The sequence below is a fragment of the Doryrhamphus excisus genome, unplaced genomic scaffold, assembly GCF_037039965.1.
Source record: "Doryrhamphus excisus strain RoL-2023G ecotype Guam unplaced genomic scaffold, RoL_Dexc_Guam_v1.1 HiC_scaffold_24, whole genome shotgun sequence".
Lineage (NCBI taxonomy): Eukaryota > Metazoa > Chordata > Actinopteri > Syngnathiformes > Syngnathidae > Doryrhamphus > Doryrhamphus excisus.
Genome location: NW_027621862.1, coordinates 595,604 through 613,107, shown reverse-complemented (window position 1 = coordinate 613,107; position 17,504 = coordinate 595,604). Strand labels below are relative to the sequence as shown.

The following is a 17,504-nucleotide window of genomic DNA, read 5'->3' as shown; positions in this document are numbered from 1 at the left end:
GCTTGACTGAGGCTGTCAAAGCTTGTTACCAAACATCACGCACCCTGTCACCACCCTGCCAAAACGGGAGCTCATTTGTGGGGGGAAAAAAGGCTCTGGTGGCGTGAGGAGCAAAACTAAGCTTCCAGAGGCCTTTCGCGCTGCTGGGTGTCACCTGGTGATAAAAGCCTCATTGCTCCTGCCAGCCTGGATTCCACACATATTTCACAGGCAAACTCCGAGGCCCGGCTTGGCTACCTGCCATATGAAATAATGACCCGTCCTGTCCTATATGCTGCAGGATAGAAGACAGTGTGCACTTTTGTCCTCATCTACAAGGCTCTAATCTAATCTTGTAATGACAGTGAGCTGAAGGTTGCTATGCACATGTTGCCAAGTCTTTGCATCTATTTTCAAGATGGAAGAGAACCCACGCTTTTACTTGGATTAACATCAATTTAGATTAGTTGTGTTGTTTACATATGCTGTTAGCGCCCCTAGAATAGGAGTTGCAATTGGGTGGTGAAACATCACCCCCTAGTGGTATATCTTGGTTATTGCAGATTGCCCAACTAATTGCGTGACCACTGGCAATGCTAGAAACTGCATACACCTGGTGCAATTTTGCGCTATTTCATTTAATATTTAGTGTTGACTGTCCGAAGGAAGGCTGCGCTGCACAACCACACTGAAACTGTGGCATTCGGCTTACAAATTTTCGTCTTTTTGCATTCATTCATATTCGCGTCTGCTTGCTAACTGCTAACACTCGTGTAGCCCCGTTCCTGGCACAAAGATGCTTAATAGCAGAGAGGATGTTCACTCTCTCCTGTGTTCATTTCATATAGAGCCAAAGCATACAGATACATGCAGAGTGAACCTTCTTATCATCCACTCGATGTAACAGAGAGACACTGTCAATTTATTGAGGGATCATGTTTTTTGTATCGTTCCATAAATCGATATATCCATTATTGTGACTAGCTTAGCCACAACGTTGTATAAAGTCGTCAATACTAATAAAAAAAGTCTAATAATGTGTAATAATAGTGTTAAAAATTAATAATGTTCTCAATGTTTATTCTGAAGATTACAAGAAAAAAATGGTAATAGAATAAATTCGTAAAGTAACATTTCATAAGAAATACTGCCATTCTTGTATTACAATTAGTTTTTAGTGCACGAATATTAACTCTTTCCCCCTCTTTAGGTCTACAGCTACACCTAGTGGTAATCTTCATTCATTGCAGACAAACCAGCTGATCGTATCACCCAATGTTAGAACACTTCTCAGTATGATGCAGTACATACTACAACCCTAAAATAATACTACTATTGCTAATAAACATTGTTCAGAGCCTTCATCTTAAAAATACACACTATTATTGTTGGCTGTTAGGTGCCCTAAAGCTGTTCATAACATCTTATCATCAGTAGTATGTTAGCATTATTCAGTTCACACAGGGAATGACTGCAATAATTTATTGGAAGAAATTCTGATTGTTTTCTTTTTGCGTTTGTGTAACAAACCCTAGCTTTTAAAAAAGACAACAGCTACAACACCAAGTCAAATATTTGGACATAGTTTCTCATTCAATAGCATGAGCAAGTGTAACAATTTTGACCCGTACTGTATAATATTCCAAATATTCGTAGCGTCACTTAACTGATACATTCACGGGTTCCAAGTACCAATACTAGTAAACATACGAGCCAATATAGTTGTGATAACCATAAAAAGGTAGGCTCTTGAAGCTTCTTAAGCACTTTTTGATGAATGGGTATATGCCTATGTTGGTATATTAGATAAAAACATTTCAATGGTAGTTGCTTCATTGGTAAAAGCGGTTGAAAATGAATTTAAAATAACTACCTGCACTGCCTTACATTCAGTAATGATGCTTATGTGAACTAAAGTGGCATCCGTGCATATTGTGTCATTTTTAAATACGATTTGGTAATTTAGGACAAAATAAGCAGACTACAATGTCAATCTGATGCTGTGTGGCTGAGTGGAACCGTTTGATACTTTAGAGTGACGTGATGGTCCTGTGGATGATGTCCACACACTCCCTCAGCTGGTGCTCGTTGATGGTGAGGGGCGGGGCCAGACGGATGATGTCGCCGTGGGTCGGCTTCGCAAGCAGTCCGTTGTCGCGGAGAAGAAGGCACACCTTCCACGCATCGATGTCTGAGCAGGGAGGGAAGTGATGTAAGCACCTCGGCCTGGTCGGAAAACACACACTGGCGATGTGAAAAAACCAGACACACCTTTGGTCTCCTTGATGACGATGGCGTTGAGCAGGCCTTTGCCTCGCACCGTGGTCACGATGTCTGATGGAAGCTTCCGCAGCTCGGCGCGCAGCAACTGTCCCATTCTCTCAGCGTTCTCCGCCAGCTTCTCCTCCTCCATCACCTGCCAACAGAAGCGGTTTAAGGACTGTACTGCGAGTAACGGTGCAGGTATGACGGATGTCAACCAGCAGAGGGGCCCGAGTCATTCAGGGCCGCAGGGATAATCACAACAGGAAGTACATGTTGTGTCATAGCTGCTATCGGTGCCTCCCTTCCAAACACACAATACACGCCATGTGCGTGGGGCCCAATTTTGTGCAAGGGGGCGCATTCCGATTTGGGATTTGTGTGGGTGTCAAGACCAACCTGGAGTGCGGCCATGGCTACCCGACAGGCAATGGGGTTACCGCCGTACGTGGACCCGTGCTCTCCGGGTTTGATAGTCAGCATGACCTCGTCGTCGCACAGAACAGCAGACACCTGACACGCATTCAAATGTTACACAATCACTAGTCAATGTTTTGTTGTTTTTTGTGTTTTTTTTAATCGACAGTTATCTTACAGGGTAAACTCCTCCCGAAAGAGCTTTTCCCAAGATGACCAGATCTGGACGCACTTCCTCGTGGTCCACAGCCAAACGCCGCCCACAGCGGGCCAGGCCTGTCTGGACCTCGTCGGCGATCCACAGCACCTGGATGACACACATGTAAATATAGTAAATACACTATGGCTGTCAAATAGTGCCTTAACAGTGGTAACTAATTTGTCATTAATTATTTTCACATTTTGAGCACAATTAACACGCATCATTGCAAGCCACGAAGAAATACTCACATTGTGTCGCGTACACAGCTCCCTGACTTTGGTCAGGTAGCCGTCATCCGGCACCACCACCCCAGCCTCGCCCTGGATGGGCTCCACCATGAAGGCTGCGACATGCGGGTCCTTGAGGGCTTCCTGCACCAAAATAAATTTAACACCGTCAATGACAAGGTATGCTTTGTGTATTTGTAGTCTGCAGGTCTGAGGGGATACACTATTGTGAAACCAGCATTGGATCTGGCCTAAAGTAAAAAGTCGATTTTGAGCAACAGTGATATTTGACTTATTTAACAGTGTAACGTTCAGGGACACGCTCTAGAAACAAAGTACTGTACCTCCAGGGCTGGAGTGTCGTTGAACGGGACCAGCTCAAAGCCTGGCATGTAGGGACCAAAGCCTTCGTAGCTGCTGGGGTCATTGGAGCTGGAGATGGCTGCAAGGGTGCGGCCCCAGAAGTTCCCATCTGGTCCAAAAAACACCCCCCCCCAACCGAAATAAAATAATGAGCATTCTACTGTCAAAAAAAAAAGAAAAAGCCAATCCGTGATAAAGCAGCTCATTACGGGCAAAGACGATCTTGGCTTTGTTTTTGGGGATGCCCTTCACGTTGTAGGCCCACTTCCGAGCCAGCTTGCAGGCCGTCTCGCCACCTTCGACGCCTACAAGACATCCACGTGAGCATGGCAAAGATGTTCCATGTAAAAGGGATGTGGGCCCATTTTTTACCCGTGTTCATGGGTAGGACCTTGTCGTAACCAAACATGTTGGTGATGTACTCCTCATAGACCCCGAGGATGTTGTTGTAGAAGGCTCTGGAGGTCAGGGTGAGCTTGGAGGCCTGCGCGTTGAGGGCAGCGACGATCTTAGGGTGGCAGTGGCCCTGATTGACGGCACTGTAAGCGCTCAGGAAATCAAAGTAGCGTCTGCCTTCCACGTCCCATACAAAGACGCCTAAAAGAAAAGCAGGTACGTTGTACGGCCATAGGTATCACGTGATCTGTCACAAGATCTCGCAAGATTGGCTAGACAGGATAGACAGCCTGTTTAAGTGACCTCACCTTCCCCCTTCTCCAGGGCGACAGGCAGGGGATGGTAGTTATGTGCCCCGTACTTGTCCTCGCGGGCGTAGATCTCCTCAGAAGTGATCGGCTGTTCAAACTTCTTCATGGTGGCCGCGGTTGAAGCGGGACATTGACCCCCCAAGTGGACGCTGCTGCGGAGCAGCGGAACGGGCCTTCGCAGGTTGCGACCCAGCTGGAGAACCACTGATTTCATCCTGGCGTCGTATGGAGTCTGAGGAGACAAAAACACAGTCAGTCATCATGAGTCAAAGGGTTCATACTGTCCACTCAAAGCCTTTCAACGCCTGTTTTCTGTAATTATCTGCAGCTCTGGACGCTAGGTATTGTTCTGTCTCAGCTAACCCAATGATCCTGTTCCTGGATCTCCTGTCAGTCATCTTGCAAACCAAACCCTCAGTGGGGCGTCATTAAAAACAGGACGTCAACACTCACAGCAGTTACAATGTCAAGAAAGTTATTCCTGGCTTTGAGAAAGGCAGCGGTCACACAGGTCTGCTGAACAATGCCTTTCTTTCACACAGAACACAAAAGAGGATTTAAATTTGACAGGACGTGAGCTCAGCTAAACTAGAATGTAGCATACAGTACAATAGTACAGTACAATATAGCATGCATGTTATACACTAGCAATGTTACAAAACCCAAAATTTAGCCATGAAAATAGTAAACGTAAGCACTGAATGCTTTTCGGGTTGTACTGTACATGAAAAACTATGCCACTTGACTTTCTTCCCTGGACTTTTGACTATCAACAACATGTAAATGGTTACACTGTCGACTGAGTCATTAGATATTTTATAGAACGGTTGTTCGCGGTTCGAGATTAACTTAGTTTTACTCGTTTCAAAACATTGTGACGTTGCTATATATACACACCATAAAAGGGATGGAGCACAGTCATGTCGGGTAACTTTAAAAGGGAGTACTAATTTCCCACCAGTATGATGTTGCGTACACAAACGCGCGCACGCAAAGCAAACAAAGCAGCAAGTGTTAACGCAGTTAAGACATTTTTGGCCAGCATTCAACCTGCCCTGGAAGATGATAGGCTGCTAGGGAGCTGCCTCCACCACACTCACATACACCGCCAAGTCAAAGCTAAATAAAGACCCGATAAATGTAATGTGAACTATCAAAGCTAACATTAGGACTAGCATAACATGCTATTATGTTAGCTAGCTAACGCACTTATTAAACTGTCAAGCTTAGCATTTAGCTGTCAGTAGGTTTAGCTTCGTAGGATGGCAAGAAGGCAAATAAACAAGTGCCAAATAAGAGGTTGAATACCCACTGCGAGTTGTCAAGTGTCGGGGGAAGAAGTTTGTTCGACCACTGAAGGTTCCGAGTGGGTCCAAATGGATGTGGGATTGCGTCTAACAAAAATATCTAGTAGGTGTGACGTTTTAGGACACGCCCCCATGTTGCAACCTTCGATTTGATTGCGAGATCAAAGTCAAAATCGAATTAAAAACACATCAAATGTTTAACAAATAAACATCTTACTAAACAAAATTATTAAACACGTGTTGTTGTTTTAAAATGTTTAAACACTGGCGAAAGATAGCGGCAATGATTGACAGGGAGCTGAAAGGAGCCTCTGAGCGCATGCGCATTGAGACGTCTCATCATGGCGGACACAGGCTGGTCGAGCTGTGCGAGGAGTTTAAAAGGTGTCATTCTTGACATGTGTGGAGTTTTGTATGACAGCGGGGAGGGCGACGGGGTTGCTATTCCCGGCTCCATCGAAGCCGTGAGAAAGTGAGTGTCTAACGGCACTAAATCACATATTTTATTGCACACACACGCCGTCATTCACGAGCTATGTTTTTGTTTGTGAAGGCTCAAAGCTTCTGACCTGAAGCTGCGGTTCTGCACCAATGAAACTCAGGCATCAAGAGATAAGTTTGTTGCCAAACTGCAAAGATTGGGATTTGACATTTCCGTGGAGGAGGTCTTTTCTCCTGCACCGGCGGCCGTGGCAGTGTTGAAGCAAAGAGGGCTGCGGCCCCACCTGCTGGTTCATGACGGTACTGCTGGGCTAGTCATATCGACTCCTGTTTATATTATACCTCATACTGTATACATATTTATTGCAATGTGAATGACGAGAATGCCAAGCATCTCGTTAAATTGTTAAGTGTTAAATCTTGAAATCACCGGAAGAGCATAGCAATTATTAAGCATCCAATTGTTTGAGCTGACGTCATCGCTCATGCAGTTCAAAACCACTAGGGGGCATATTTGTTTATATGTTCACACTGAATCCGGGAGTTTTGCCACTTTGTGGCAAGCGGGACTGAATCAAGACCAGAGCCGCAAAGGATTCAATATGATCCCGGCCTAATCCCGTTTTACTGCTCGCACCAATTTATTCATGCCTTTACTCTTCCACAGCGCTCCTCCCAGAGTTTGCCAGTGTTGACAAGAGCGACCCCAACTGCGTAGTAATCGGTGACGCGGCTGACAATTTCTCCTACCAGAACCTGAATGAGGCCTTCAGGGTTCTGATCGGCCTGGAGAAGCCAGTGCTGTTTTCTCTTGGCAGAGGGTACCAAGGATACTATCATAAATGAAGTTAGTTTTGTCAACATTTCCCTAAATTGTCTTTTCTCGCGTCTTCACAGGAAATACTACAAGGAGATGGATGGTTTGAGTCTGGATGTTGGGGTTTACATGAAGGCTCTGGAGGTCAGTTGTATTTCCCATAAATGCTGTAATTAAGCATCAATTAGAGGACTTAATTGGAGCATCTACAAGCATGAATATAATGTCAATTTGATGACACGTAAACCTTGATGTGCTCCAGTACGCCACTGATGTGGAGGCTGAAGTCATTGGGAAGCCGGCGACCTCGTTCTTTCAAAGTGTTCTCAACGACATGGTGCTGCAGTCACATGAGGTCAGGAGGAGGAGACACATCAAAACTAAAGCAGTTGGGACTCGTGTATACGCGTTATCTCGATGTGCCGCTATATGGCGGTACCTCTCTATATCTGTAGGCTATTTCAGGTCAGGGCGGATGACCTTCACACTCATAAGATAGATGGGGTCATTTCCAGATACGCATGGCTTTTACTAAGATATCTGCTGACTACTTCAGATCTACACTTCCTGCTTGCTCAACAAAAAAACAATGGCAAAACCCATAAAGATGCCCTCAAAGACCATCTGAACTATATTTTTCTGCATTTATTGGTTATATTATACAGCAATGAATTTGTTGAATTAGAATTGTAAGAAACAGTTTTGTGGCAATATAGGAAGACGCTCAGAGCGCTGTGGCCTCCAGGGGGTCTCAAAAAAATCAGGAAAAAATTCCCCTGTAATATACAGCAGGGTGCGCTGTTTGTTTATTGGCTTGTGGCAAGTAAGATCTGTAGATATTGTAAGTATTGTACTTTTATAAGAATTAACTTATAATAAACACAATTTTTGATATTAAATAAATGCATTTAGTTAAAAATAACCAAAATTAAAGCGGAATATATTCAATCAAATATTTGTTAGGTCTAGAGACAGTACCACTGAGGAAAAGACAGGAAGCAGAACTGGAGGTAGCAGAGACAAGGATGCTGAGGTTCACATTGGGAGTGACCAGGATGGATAGGATCAGGAAGGAGTACATCAGAGGGACATTACATGTTAGAGGCCTTGGAGATAAAGTCCTTTAGGCCAGACTGAGATGGTTGGGACATGTCCAGAGGAGAGATAGTCAATATATTGGTAGAAGGATGCTGCCAGGTAGGAGGCGTGGAGGAAGACCAAAGAGGAGCTTTATGGATGTAGAAGATCATGTTTGATCAAAGTAGGAATGGACTGTGCAATATTTCTGTGAGCATAGTTGCTGCAGGTACATTGTCCCGTCATCTGTTAACTGCAGGTGATGATGATCGGCGACGATCTGGTGAATGACGTCGGCGGTGCCCAGCAATGCGGAATGAAAGGCGTGCAAGTTCGAACGGGCAAATACAGGTCAGCGAAATACACACACTGCGGTGTTACTGTGAAAACAAACACTCCTTATATTTAACGAGATAAAATAATAATAATATTTCTCCAGAGTTGGCAAATAATCCTTTCATTTCATGGCAGTAGAGGGCGCCATCAGTCCAGCTTTGTGGTTTTTGGTGATGGCTTCACAATAAAAAAGCTCATGCTCCTCTTGAGATCAAAACCATAACTTTTTTTTCAAAGATTCCAGATTTTATTGTAGCAGCATCGCCCTCGCTGTGCTGCTTTCAATCCAGACCAGTTGATTATTGAAGAAAAAGAAATGAGACCAAAATGGAGAATTATGCTAACAATACAGATGGTGGACACACGAAGCCTAGCTGCCATTTGTTTGGGCCCCCAATCCAGAGATTAGTCCCAATGACCTCCCACGCCCACCCTGGATTGGTAAAGCAATCTGGGTCACGTGACCACATTAATCCTGGAGAGCATCATTCATGTGTAATCCCGCTGTTAGAAGAGTATACAGTATGTGTATTACAGAAGTACATTTTACTTCTACAACTACAAAGTGATGCTAGTTATGGGCAAACTGGGGTTCACACAGAAATCCAATAAAATCCCACCACACAGGGTCAGACTGGGGAGGCCGTTCCTCCAAGGTCACAGTGTCATTGCCCACGTGGGCGCTGAAGTCTCCCAGGAGAACGACAGAGTCACCAATTGGGAAATAACAAGAACCAAAAGTGACCTGAATGAGATGGAGATGGAGAGGTGATGCTGATTGTATGAACATGAGGAGAGAAACATCTAAACATCTCAGGGCCAAAAAAGCAGCAAATACGGGACTGTCCTAAGCATTCCATCTGTCCTGTGGGACACGCGTGGAGGTGATGCAGGCGACAAGTACAAGGACGTGTCTGTTCCCAGCGAGCGACGTGAGCTGGAAGCTTTGTTTGGTCAAACGGGGCCCGTCGAGCCCGTGGTGCTTGGGAGCAGCTATAAACTCCCAGTCAGATGTGGGAAAACACAGCTGTTTCCAAGTCAACCAGATGCTGTGCAGACCTCCAGTTCCCATCAGGCTGGGAGAAAGGGGGATGCTTCAAATAGACCAAATACAGCAAATAGACGGGAGGGCAAAAAAAGACACAAATCACGGTGGGGTCTTATCGTAGTGTGGATTAAAAGGCTACAGAGATAATCTATGATCTAGTACGCAGCACTCCATACATCATTCAAATCTTCCTTCCCTTCCCGGGGGAGGGGGGGCCCATTTCCATACTTTTAATGAGACCAACCTCTTCAAGCTTTTTCTGACGGGATTATCTGGTTTGACCTGTACGATGTGTTTGGGATACGTGTTATTTGGATTCACTTCATTGTGCTTGACAGTGTGTCATTATGGTGCTTAATGGAGGCCTAATCAGTTTCACATGTACTCGACATGCTCGCCCAACCTTTTCCATGTGATGCACATGCTCTTATTCCACGGACTACTTTTTTTTTTTTTTTTTTTAAATAACTAGCATGACTGCGAATGGCAATGAGAAACCGTTGAAGATAACCTCGGCACGGTCCTAAGTCCTCAACAGAGTGTTTCTTGAGGAGTGCTCTTAATGTAGACCAGATTCGACAAACACGGCCTGGAAATTAAACAAGCAGATTTGAGCAGCACCAGAAATTACAGCCTCCAGAGGGTCCTTAAATGCAGCGCCTCAAATGCATTCAATATGAGCAGGACCCTCGTTACTTAGGAGCTTTGCAGCGGTGCCCAATAAATTGACATGGATATACTTTATACACCAGCCCCCCCCTCCCCCAGAAAACACTTTCATTCCAAATACACTCATAGGTCACTATATTAGGCACACCTACACAATCTGAACTTTGTTTTTTCCCCCATGTTTGTGTTTAATATTTCTACAATGTGCCGTGGTCCAACACTACAGCACATGACTTAGTCGTTATGTCACATGACTGGAAATGACATTCATGGCGCCCCCTATAGGTTGTAGTCAAAATGCTATCAAAGACATGCTAGTAATATAGATATCTCAATGTTTTACAATCAATGACTTCAATGTCAGAATGAATGCTAAAAAAACTGAAATGCTGGGTAAATATTCTAAAACGGTGAATGGAAGGAAGAATAGTTTAGTAGTTTGAACTTGACTCTGGAAAATGTTGGAATATTTAGAAAAATAGGAATTGGTAGCAACAACAACACAACTCTTGCACTGGCTTGGATTGTGCTTAGATTAGAGTCCTGTGCGCCAAACATCTTTTTAAAAGGTTTCGGAAACACTTTTTGTTTTCCCGAAAGGGGCTGCACGGACGGCTAGGAAAGTCATCACGGATTCCCGTAGGACTCTTGGCAGTTGAGCGCACACAACAAACATTTCCACGCGGCAGCGGCCACGGTTTACAGTGTAAATCACGCCCGATGGCCGCCGCTTGACTGCACATGTGAGCCGAGGCCAGCCAGGGTTTTCCCCAAACAGGCCCTGCGAGATATCACTTCCACCCATGGAACCGCTCCCTGCGAGTGGCAGCGGCCGTCACACGGGGACTCGACAGGAAGTGGACACGTTCAGAACCAATACTGTTATTTCAAGATAACAAAACGTAGACACAAGGCTGCCTTGTTTCGGAGATCCCTCCTGTTATAGAGGATCTTTGATGACATTACATCCCTTAAAACAGCCAAGCGCTCTTGTCTTGGATCAGAGATTGACTACCATTTTGTTGGGAAAAACACCAGATTGTTCTTGTCGTATGGCGGATCTTTGACTGGTGTTGTCGTGGTTTGTCCTTAAAAAGATCCGAGCGCTCCCGTCACGGATACAATTGATGCATCCGATGTGTTGCATAAGAGGCCCTCAGTAGCTGAACCGACCGTGACGTCATTCAATGACACCAATTAACTCTTGGAATAATACGTTTACACTGGAATTGGCAGCTCCGGGCGGAATGTAAACACAATCAATTCTGGGAATGATGTCCTCATCCAGCTGGCACTCGGACCTTACATGCTTTTTCCTTTTTTTCCCCATGAATATGCTTTAGGTAGAATATTCCACTGAAATTACTGGTTACTCGCTGCGAGGCCTTCCTGCTTCCTCTCAAAAAAAAAAAAAAAAAAAGACCAACCGCAGCATATCGGCCAATCCATTGTCCGTTGGAATGCTGAAAACATTGTAAAAGTATTGGCCTGACCGTAGCTCTCACATGGAGTCATACGTAGTCCTGAACAAGTCCTAAACTCAACTTCAGCTATTCCACAAAAAAGGACTTTCTAGTATTACAGAGAAAATATACAACCTAAAAAATAGAATATATCGAAGCATTGCTGGGGTGCTTTTGGCTCCCCGGCATGCCTTGCGGCACTTGTTTTGGAGAAAGATTTACAGCGTTTTGTGTTGACTTCACCTTTGGAAGACATCTTCTGTTGGACTCAAGCTTGAGGGCCACGGATTGGAGACCCTAGTTCTACAAAATATCACCAGCAGCGAGTATTTATTTATTGATATATTCACCAGGGGATTATACTGCAGTTTTACTTTTAATAGCTAAGCGAGACCCAACTGTGTCCCCTTGACCACCCTGCAGCGCCAGCTTCCCGTGGCCCCCCCCCTCATCTAAAACCTGCCGTGTGTTACAAGTCAATGAGATCTTCATCATTAAGAGTCGGGTTTTTTCCGTGGTTGGGATTTTGTCCGCTTTTCCACCGATGAGACGGCAACAGAGAAAGACGAGGACAAGCTAAAGCACCACAGATGGTGGACCCCTTCAACCCTTCGACAGGCCTTTGGCTTGTTTCAATAGGGATGCACCCCCCCCCCCCCCCCCCTTTGCAATTACCATTAGACAGGACGCTTTGTGGGGGGAACTTGGGCCTCTGCACTGTTGGTTTTTTTCCCCTTCTAGCGAAGTGAGTTTGTATGGACCAGAACTGTGAGACTCGCCAATGACACCCATGACACCCATGACACCCTCATACACGGGAAAATAGACACACAAGGGAAATGTACAGGAAGTCAAGTGTTTACATCTGAGGCACAAGCACACCGATAGAAACCTTATTTAGCCACCATGAGACTACCGCTAAGGACAAGCTATGGGGGCTTAGGATTGAGCCATGAGGGATGCCTGCTTTACAGATAGTGGTAGTGGGAGGGCGGGAACTGTGAGTGAGCAGATGCCCACTCGGAGAAGTATTAGGTGTTAAAACTTTATTTAAAAAACTCTTTTTTTGTCAGTTTTGACAATTGTTCTTCCAATTTATTATTACGAATGTATTCTTATCATGTAACCTGTATATATTTACTACAATGTAATGTTTGTCAATTTTTACTCCTTTTATATTACGGAATAAGCTATCCATAAATGAAAACATAACCAAACAGAGAGCAGGTTCCTAAAACAAAACCTTTTAAAGTATAAAATAAGGTCATTGCGGGTTTTATGTGTTCTTGGGGAGCCTTATCTGCGTTTGCTTACCCGATAAGCAAAAGCGAAAGGTTACGTTGGCGGTATAAATGGGATTCAAGCGTATTTAGTTGTGGTCCTGCCAGTCCTGGCAGCGACACAAAGGGATAGCATTGCTTTCCGCACATCACAGCAACTCTCTGGTTAAAACACCACTGGCACGTACAGTAATATTAACCCCCCCCCCCCACCCCGAGTGTGTGAGTCATTTGTATCTGCTTTCAGTTTGCATTGTCAGTCATGTTGAACAGAGCCAAGTGTCACACTATCCCTCACAGAAGACACATTGGTCTCACGTAGCGTCATGTCTTAACCATTGCTGGCGTTTTATATAAGCGGCCATCCCAAACATTCCAAAGTCCAACATTCCTTCATAGTGATACTTTACTGTAGGTACTGCATTACTAATGGCGCAAGCTTCACCCAAATACTTCATACATGCGACCATTTAGCCACTTTAGCCGTCGGTTCGATGCTCGGACATGCTTGGCCAACCTGGCCGGGTCGTGTGAAAGGACCGCGGTGTCACCCGGGTACCATCTCGTCATGTGTGCGCTCGTATTGTGTAGTCCTGAAGGCCACATTACCTCATAGTGTAACACAAGCCGCTTTGTGCTGAATTTTGCATGCTCACATCGAGTCGCGCTGTCCTTCATTATTCATGGCCACGGGCGCAACAACAAAAAAAAAAAAATACAAAAGGTGGCAGTTCTGGGAGATTTGGAGGGAGCTTTGGAGTTTACTTTTGGAGATACTACAGAATATCTACTGGCGTATACTTTGGAGTCATCAGTGTACAGCTTTGATAGCAGTATACATTACCTGTCCACTGGAAGGGAGCAGTAAGATACGGTGTATACGTCACTGTACACATCATGGTGTATACCAGGGGTCTCAAACACGCGGCCCGCGGACTAGTTTGCGGCCCCCGCCTTGATATGAAAGTTTAATGTTTGATATGGATGCTGTATGGTATCATGTACCCAGAAAAAATTATTACGTTTGATTCATGTTCATGTTAAAGGTTAAATAACTGTTAATAGTTATCCTCCCTATCCGTGTGGAAGTGGTAAGCTTTTGGCTATTTAAGTTGAAAGGAAATAACTCGAAGGCTACCGTTTAGGTGGCTAGCGCTCCAGTTTGCGAGTTAGCATGTGTCTCAAGACCCTGCAGTTGCGCAATATGTTGTCAATAAAAAGAGTATAAATGTGACTATAGTCGTGTTTTGTCATGTCTACAGGGCTCTAATAATGCTTTGTTCATTTTAATCTGAAAAAAATCATTTGTCTACCCACCAACTATATGTGCTTTCTTAAGTTTTTATTATATGCCGTTTTATTATTATTATATTTATTTATTTATTACTGATTGATTTTCTTTATTCTTGATTTGTTTATTTTTCATCTTATTTTGTGTAGAAAAATAAAAAGTAAGATATTTGAGAACAGTGGAATGTTTTATCTGAGCTTTTCTTGTAGAAAATCAGAACCAAAGCAAAGTTTATTCATTTTTCTGTTTTTAATAAATGCGTTTTTTGTTATGTTTTGAAAACCTGATGCGTCCCAGTCTCGCCCAGAGTACACATCAGTGTACACATGATGGCGTGGGGCTAAGCACCAAAGCTATTCGATAACAACGAATGTGTCTCGTTTTCAGTGGCTAGTAACCTACACCGCTATCCGAGCTGCACACTGACTACTCTAAAGTATATTTGAGCTGACTTTCTCTAGTATTGTCCCCTGAGAAGCCATAATGTGAGGGGGTGTAGTGGCATTTACGAGGTACTGGCCGTGCGCTTGAGCCCACACAGGAGACAACACAGGGCCCATTAGCGGCTCAGCTCACGTAACCTAAACGCCGCTAGGCTGAGAGACGTGCGCTAACACATGGCAGCACTTTGCCCCGCATTCACTATTCAACACCTTCTCTCTGAATGGCCTCCGCCGGCCTCCATCGGCCTCCATCAGCCTCCGCCGGCCTCCGCTTTCTCCCCGCATTTGCCAAAGCTTCTCTGCAAGATCTCAGAGCGCAGGATTAATGGCGGCGTGCACATGGAGGGACAAAGCCAGGGCCCATCAGGAGCTCCGGCTTGTAGCGAGGCCGGCCAAGACGGAGGAGGGGGTCGGTGGGGGGGGTGGGGGGGGTCTATAGGCCCCTATTCTTAAATGAGCTGCAGTCTGGGGTGCAGTCATGCAGATGAATGAAGGAGGCATCTCTTGTCTTTCCAGGGCAGGGAGGCCTGCATGCGGGTCCGGTCTAAAGGGATCACATTTCCCCTACCAGCTGATTCCATACCCGTATCGCCAGCCTTCGCTTTGGCAGCGAGCCCGACAAATGATTTTTTTCAGATTAAAATGAACAAAGCATTATTAGAGCCCTGTAGACATGACAAAACACGACTATAGTCACATTTATACTCTTTTTATTTACAACATATTGCGCAACTGCAGGGTCTTGAGACACATGCTAACTCGCAAACTGGAGCGCTAGCCACCTAAACGGTAGCCTTCGAGTTATTTCCTTTCAACTTAAATAGCCAAAAACTTACCACTTCCACACGGATAGGGAGGATAACTATTAACAGTTATTTAACCTTTACCATGAACATGAATCAAACGTAATAATTTTTTCTATTTTATATATGTACCGTGTATGTGTGTAAGTGATCTGTCAAACTTTAGTTTTTAGTATCAACTCTCTTTTTTTTTAGTTACTTTTGCTACAATGTGCCATTCACAGGCCCATAAAAAATGAAAAAAACGATCCACTTACGCCACAAAGTCTTTCCTGTAGTCTTTCCTGCAATGAGAAAAACTGTGTGAGTTGGAAACCAACTCTGACAAAAGTGCCGTATAAATAAAGTTTACTTACTTACGATCCGGTACGATCCACAAGCGACCGCTTGCCTGCACGCAACCAAAGTTCCTCCTTCCCTAGAAGTGCGACACCGTGTCTGCATGCTCCCAAATCCGCACCGAGGCTGTACTCACCACCTACAGATCCCCAAATGTTGTACTTTGAAGTACCGTAGCTCGGGACCACAACCAAAATGCATACAACGTCGTCATCCACTTTTTTGTGGTATCGTCTCTGACAGTCAAAACGAACCCATCATTAAAACGATACCCTGTGGTACTCCTTTTAGTGGGCCAACCTGCAAAATCAGCAAGGGGTGAAATATTGACTTGGCTCGCTGTAGTAATTGTTGTTTTTTTGTCATACTATAGCTACGTATCACATGACTTTTATAGTGTTGTCAGCCGTTTGTTGTTTATTAGATCACAAGTAGGAACTTTAGCTCGGAGCAACATTCCGATTCCTTGTCTGCAATTTCCAGGAATGCTGCAACATTGCCATGAATTCCCGAGAATGCTTGATAATCACCCGTAAAACAACAACTTTTCAAGCTTTTCTTGTGTTTAGATTTGACTGTTTGATTTCAACTTGCCAATCGTCTTTCCAGAGTGGGAAAATCCTTCCTTTGCTTCTATTTTTTTTCCAACTGGGGCAGGACTGCTGCTGCTTCTGCTGATAAGAGGCCCCAAACGTCCCGCAGGCTGGTACGCTGACACCTACACAAATTCATTTGACAGCCTTTGGATGTTCTTTCTTCCACGGCATACATACTTTGGTGATCATAAGCCGGCTCTTATGATCTCTCGGGAACACTCAGGCCTATTTAGCTGCCTGCTCTTCCGCTGGGGTGAGGTTAACTACAGCAAAGCATGCTGGGAAATGTGGAATCCGCCCATTGCACGGCTGAAAACTCTTCCGGGTTACACATCTGGCAGATTGTGTTTGTGTAGCGTTTGACGAAGAGGTTGTCAATCAACAATCAAGTGGTAATGTCCAGTTTAAAGTCTAGACTTTAACTTTTGGCCCCCCATGAGATTGAATTTGACACCCTTGTTCTAAGTGATCCGTCATCATATGCCCCCCCCCCCACACAGGCCCAGCGACGAGAAGCACCCGACAGTGGCGGCGGATGGAACGGTGGACGACCTGGCCCAGGCGGTGGACATGATCCTCAGTCAGAGATGCTAAGGTCAACAAGGTCGTGAAAAGGTTGCATCGTCGTCGTTCCTGAAGTGACACTAAAGACCTCCTTCTACAGTTGAAGGCCATAGTCTAGAACACCTGAAATGTGTCACAGCACGATCACCTGAGAGTAGAGTAGCTGCCAACTGACAGGGCGATGCTCTGGCGTGCGGTCAAAAAGCCCATCAACGTGTTTCCTAGAGAAAGTGCTTGGGTAAAGACATGACAAAATAGCCTATGGACAAAATATTGGAACACCAACACCAGGAAGAGCTTTTAAGATGTGTAGCGAAGCTGATGGCATTAAAAGATCTAACTTCAAAAGTGATGTGAACAGGGAGCATCGTTTGACATCTGTAGCATCTTCAGAGGGGAACCCCTGATTGGCGCGTCTTTTGTCCATACTTTGGATTGTCACAAATCAATGAAGAATTTTTGCCACATGTGTAAGTCTTGGGAACTTTATCCAGAATTCATTAGTTCCCGCCTTGCACGGGAAAGGAGCTGGCCTGAGAGATGGAAAAAGTGAGGCCAAGCATGACCAATGGACCTTCTTTGGTCCTTAAACCAAACTTGAAACCGTCACTGGTGTCATAGCGAGCTTCTCCTGGAGGCCTGATTGTTACACCATTAACATTTGCTCCAGCGTCCACAACGAGGTTAAGGGGGGGGGGGCTGCTATCGGGCTTCGGCGTGCCAGCTGGACCATTCCAAGTGGGGCATAAAACAAATGATTGTCTCTGGTTCCTGCTGCCCCGGAGGGTCCAGCGTACCCAAATAGACGGAGCCAGAACAAAAGTCCATTGCCGAGCGATTAATTGAGGTCTGTGCGGTTCACGTCTCCATGAG

The 17,504-nt window shown here is 44.9% G+C and overlaps 2 protein-coding genes across 3 annotated transcripts; one reads left to right on the top strand and one right to left on the bottom strand.

Moving 5' to 3' along the window:
- Window positions 1-1,447: 1,447 nt before the first annotated feature.
- oat (ornithine aminotransferase) lies at window positions 1,448-5,618 on the bottom strand. Of its 2 annotated transcripts, none has more exons than XM_058062720.2 (10): window positions 5,470-5,618; window positions 4,155-4,389; window positions 3,823-4,047; window positions 3,660-3,755; window positions 3,432-3,559; window positions 3,109-3,231; window positions 2,837-2,965; window positions 2,641-2,754; window positions 2,251-2,395; window positions 1,448-2,170 (listed from the first exon to the last, which is right to left on the bottom strand). In XM_058062720.2, the coding sequence occupies exons 2-10, from the start codon at window positions 4,369-4,371 to the stop codon at window positions 2,010-2,012; spliced, it is 1,338 nt and encodes a 445-aa protein (XP_057918703.2). In that variant the 5' UTR covers window positions 4,372-4,389; window positions 5,470-5,618; the 3' UTR covers window positions 1,448-2,009. The 2 variants fall into 2 exon arrangements, with proteins under 2 accessions (XP_057918703.2, XP_057918705.2); XM_058062722.2 differs by having other exon boundaries at window positions 5,466-5,614.
- Window positions 5,619-5,770: 152 nt separating this feature from the next.
- Window positions 5,771-17,114, top strand: lhpp (phospholysine phosphohistidine inorganic pyrophosphate phosphatase). The gene is made up of 7 exons (XM_058062728.2): window positions 5,771-5,936; window positions 6,018-6,205; window positions 6,573-6,726; window positions 6,803-6,866; window positions 6,985-7,077; window positions 8,059-8,150; window positions 16,568-17,114. The coding sequence occupies exons 1-7, from the start codon at window positions 5,806-5,808 to the stop codon at window positions 16,659-16,661; spliced, it is 816 nt and encodes a 271-aa protein (XP_057918711.2). The 5' UTR covers window positions 5,771-5,805; the 3' UTR covers window positions 16,662-17,114.
- Window positions 17,115-17,504: the final 390 nt, after the last annotated feature.

Coding starts and splice junctions, on each gene's coding strand:
- oat (XM_058062720.2), bottom strand. CDS start 4,371: ATGAAATCAGTGGTTCTCCAGCTGGGTCGCAACCTGCGAAGGCCCGTT. Junction 3,232..3,431: donor ACGACACTCCAGCCCTGGAG/GTACAGTACTTT, acceptor ATTTTGGTGCAG/GAAGCCCTCAAGGACCCGCA. Junction 2,966..3,108: donor AGCTGTGTACGCGACACAAT/GTGAGTATTTCT, acceptor TGTGTCATCCAG/GTGCTGTGGATCGCCGACGA.
- lhpp (XM_058062728.2), top strand. CDS start 5,806: ATGGCGGACACAGGCTGGTCGAGCTGTGCGAGGAGTTTAAAAGGTGTC. Junction 6,867..6,984: donor TTTACATGAAGGCTCTGGAG/GTCAGTTGTATT, acceptor GATGTGCTCCAG/TACGCCACTGATGTGGAGGC. Junction 7,078..8,058: donor TGGTGCTGCAGTCACATGAG/GTCAGGAGGAGG, acceptor TGTTAACTGCAG/GTGATGATGATCGGCGACGA.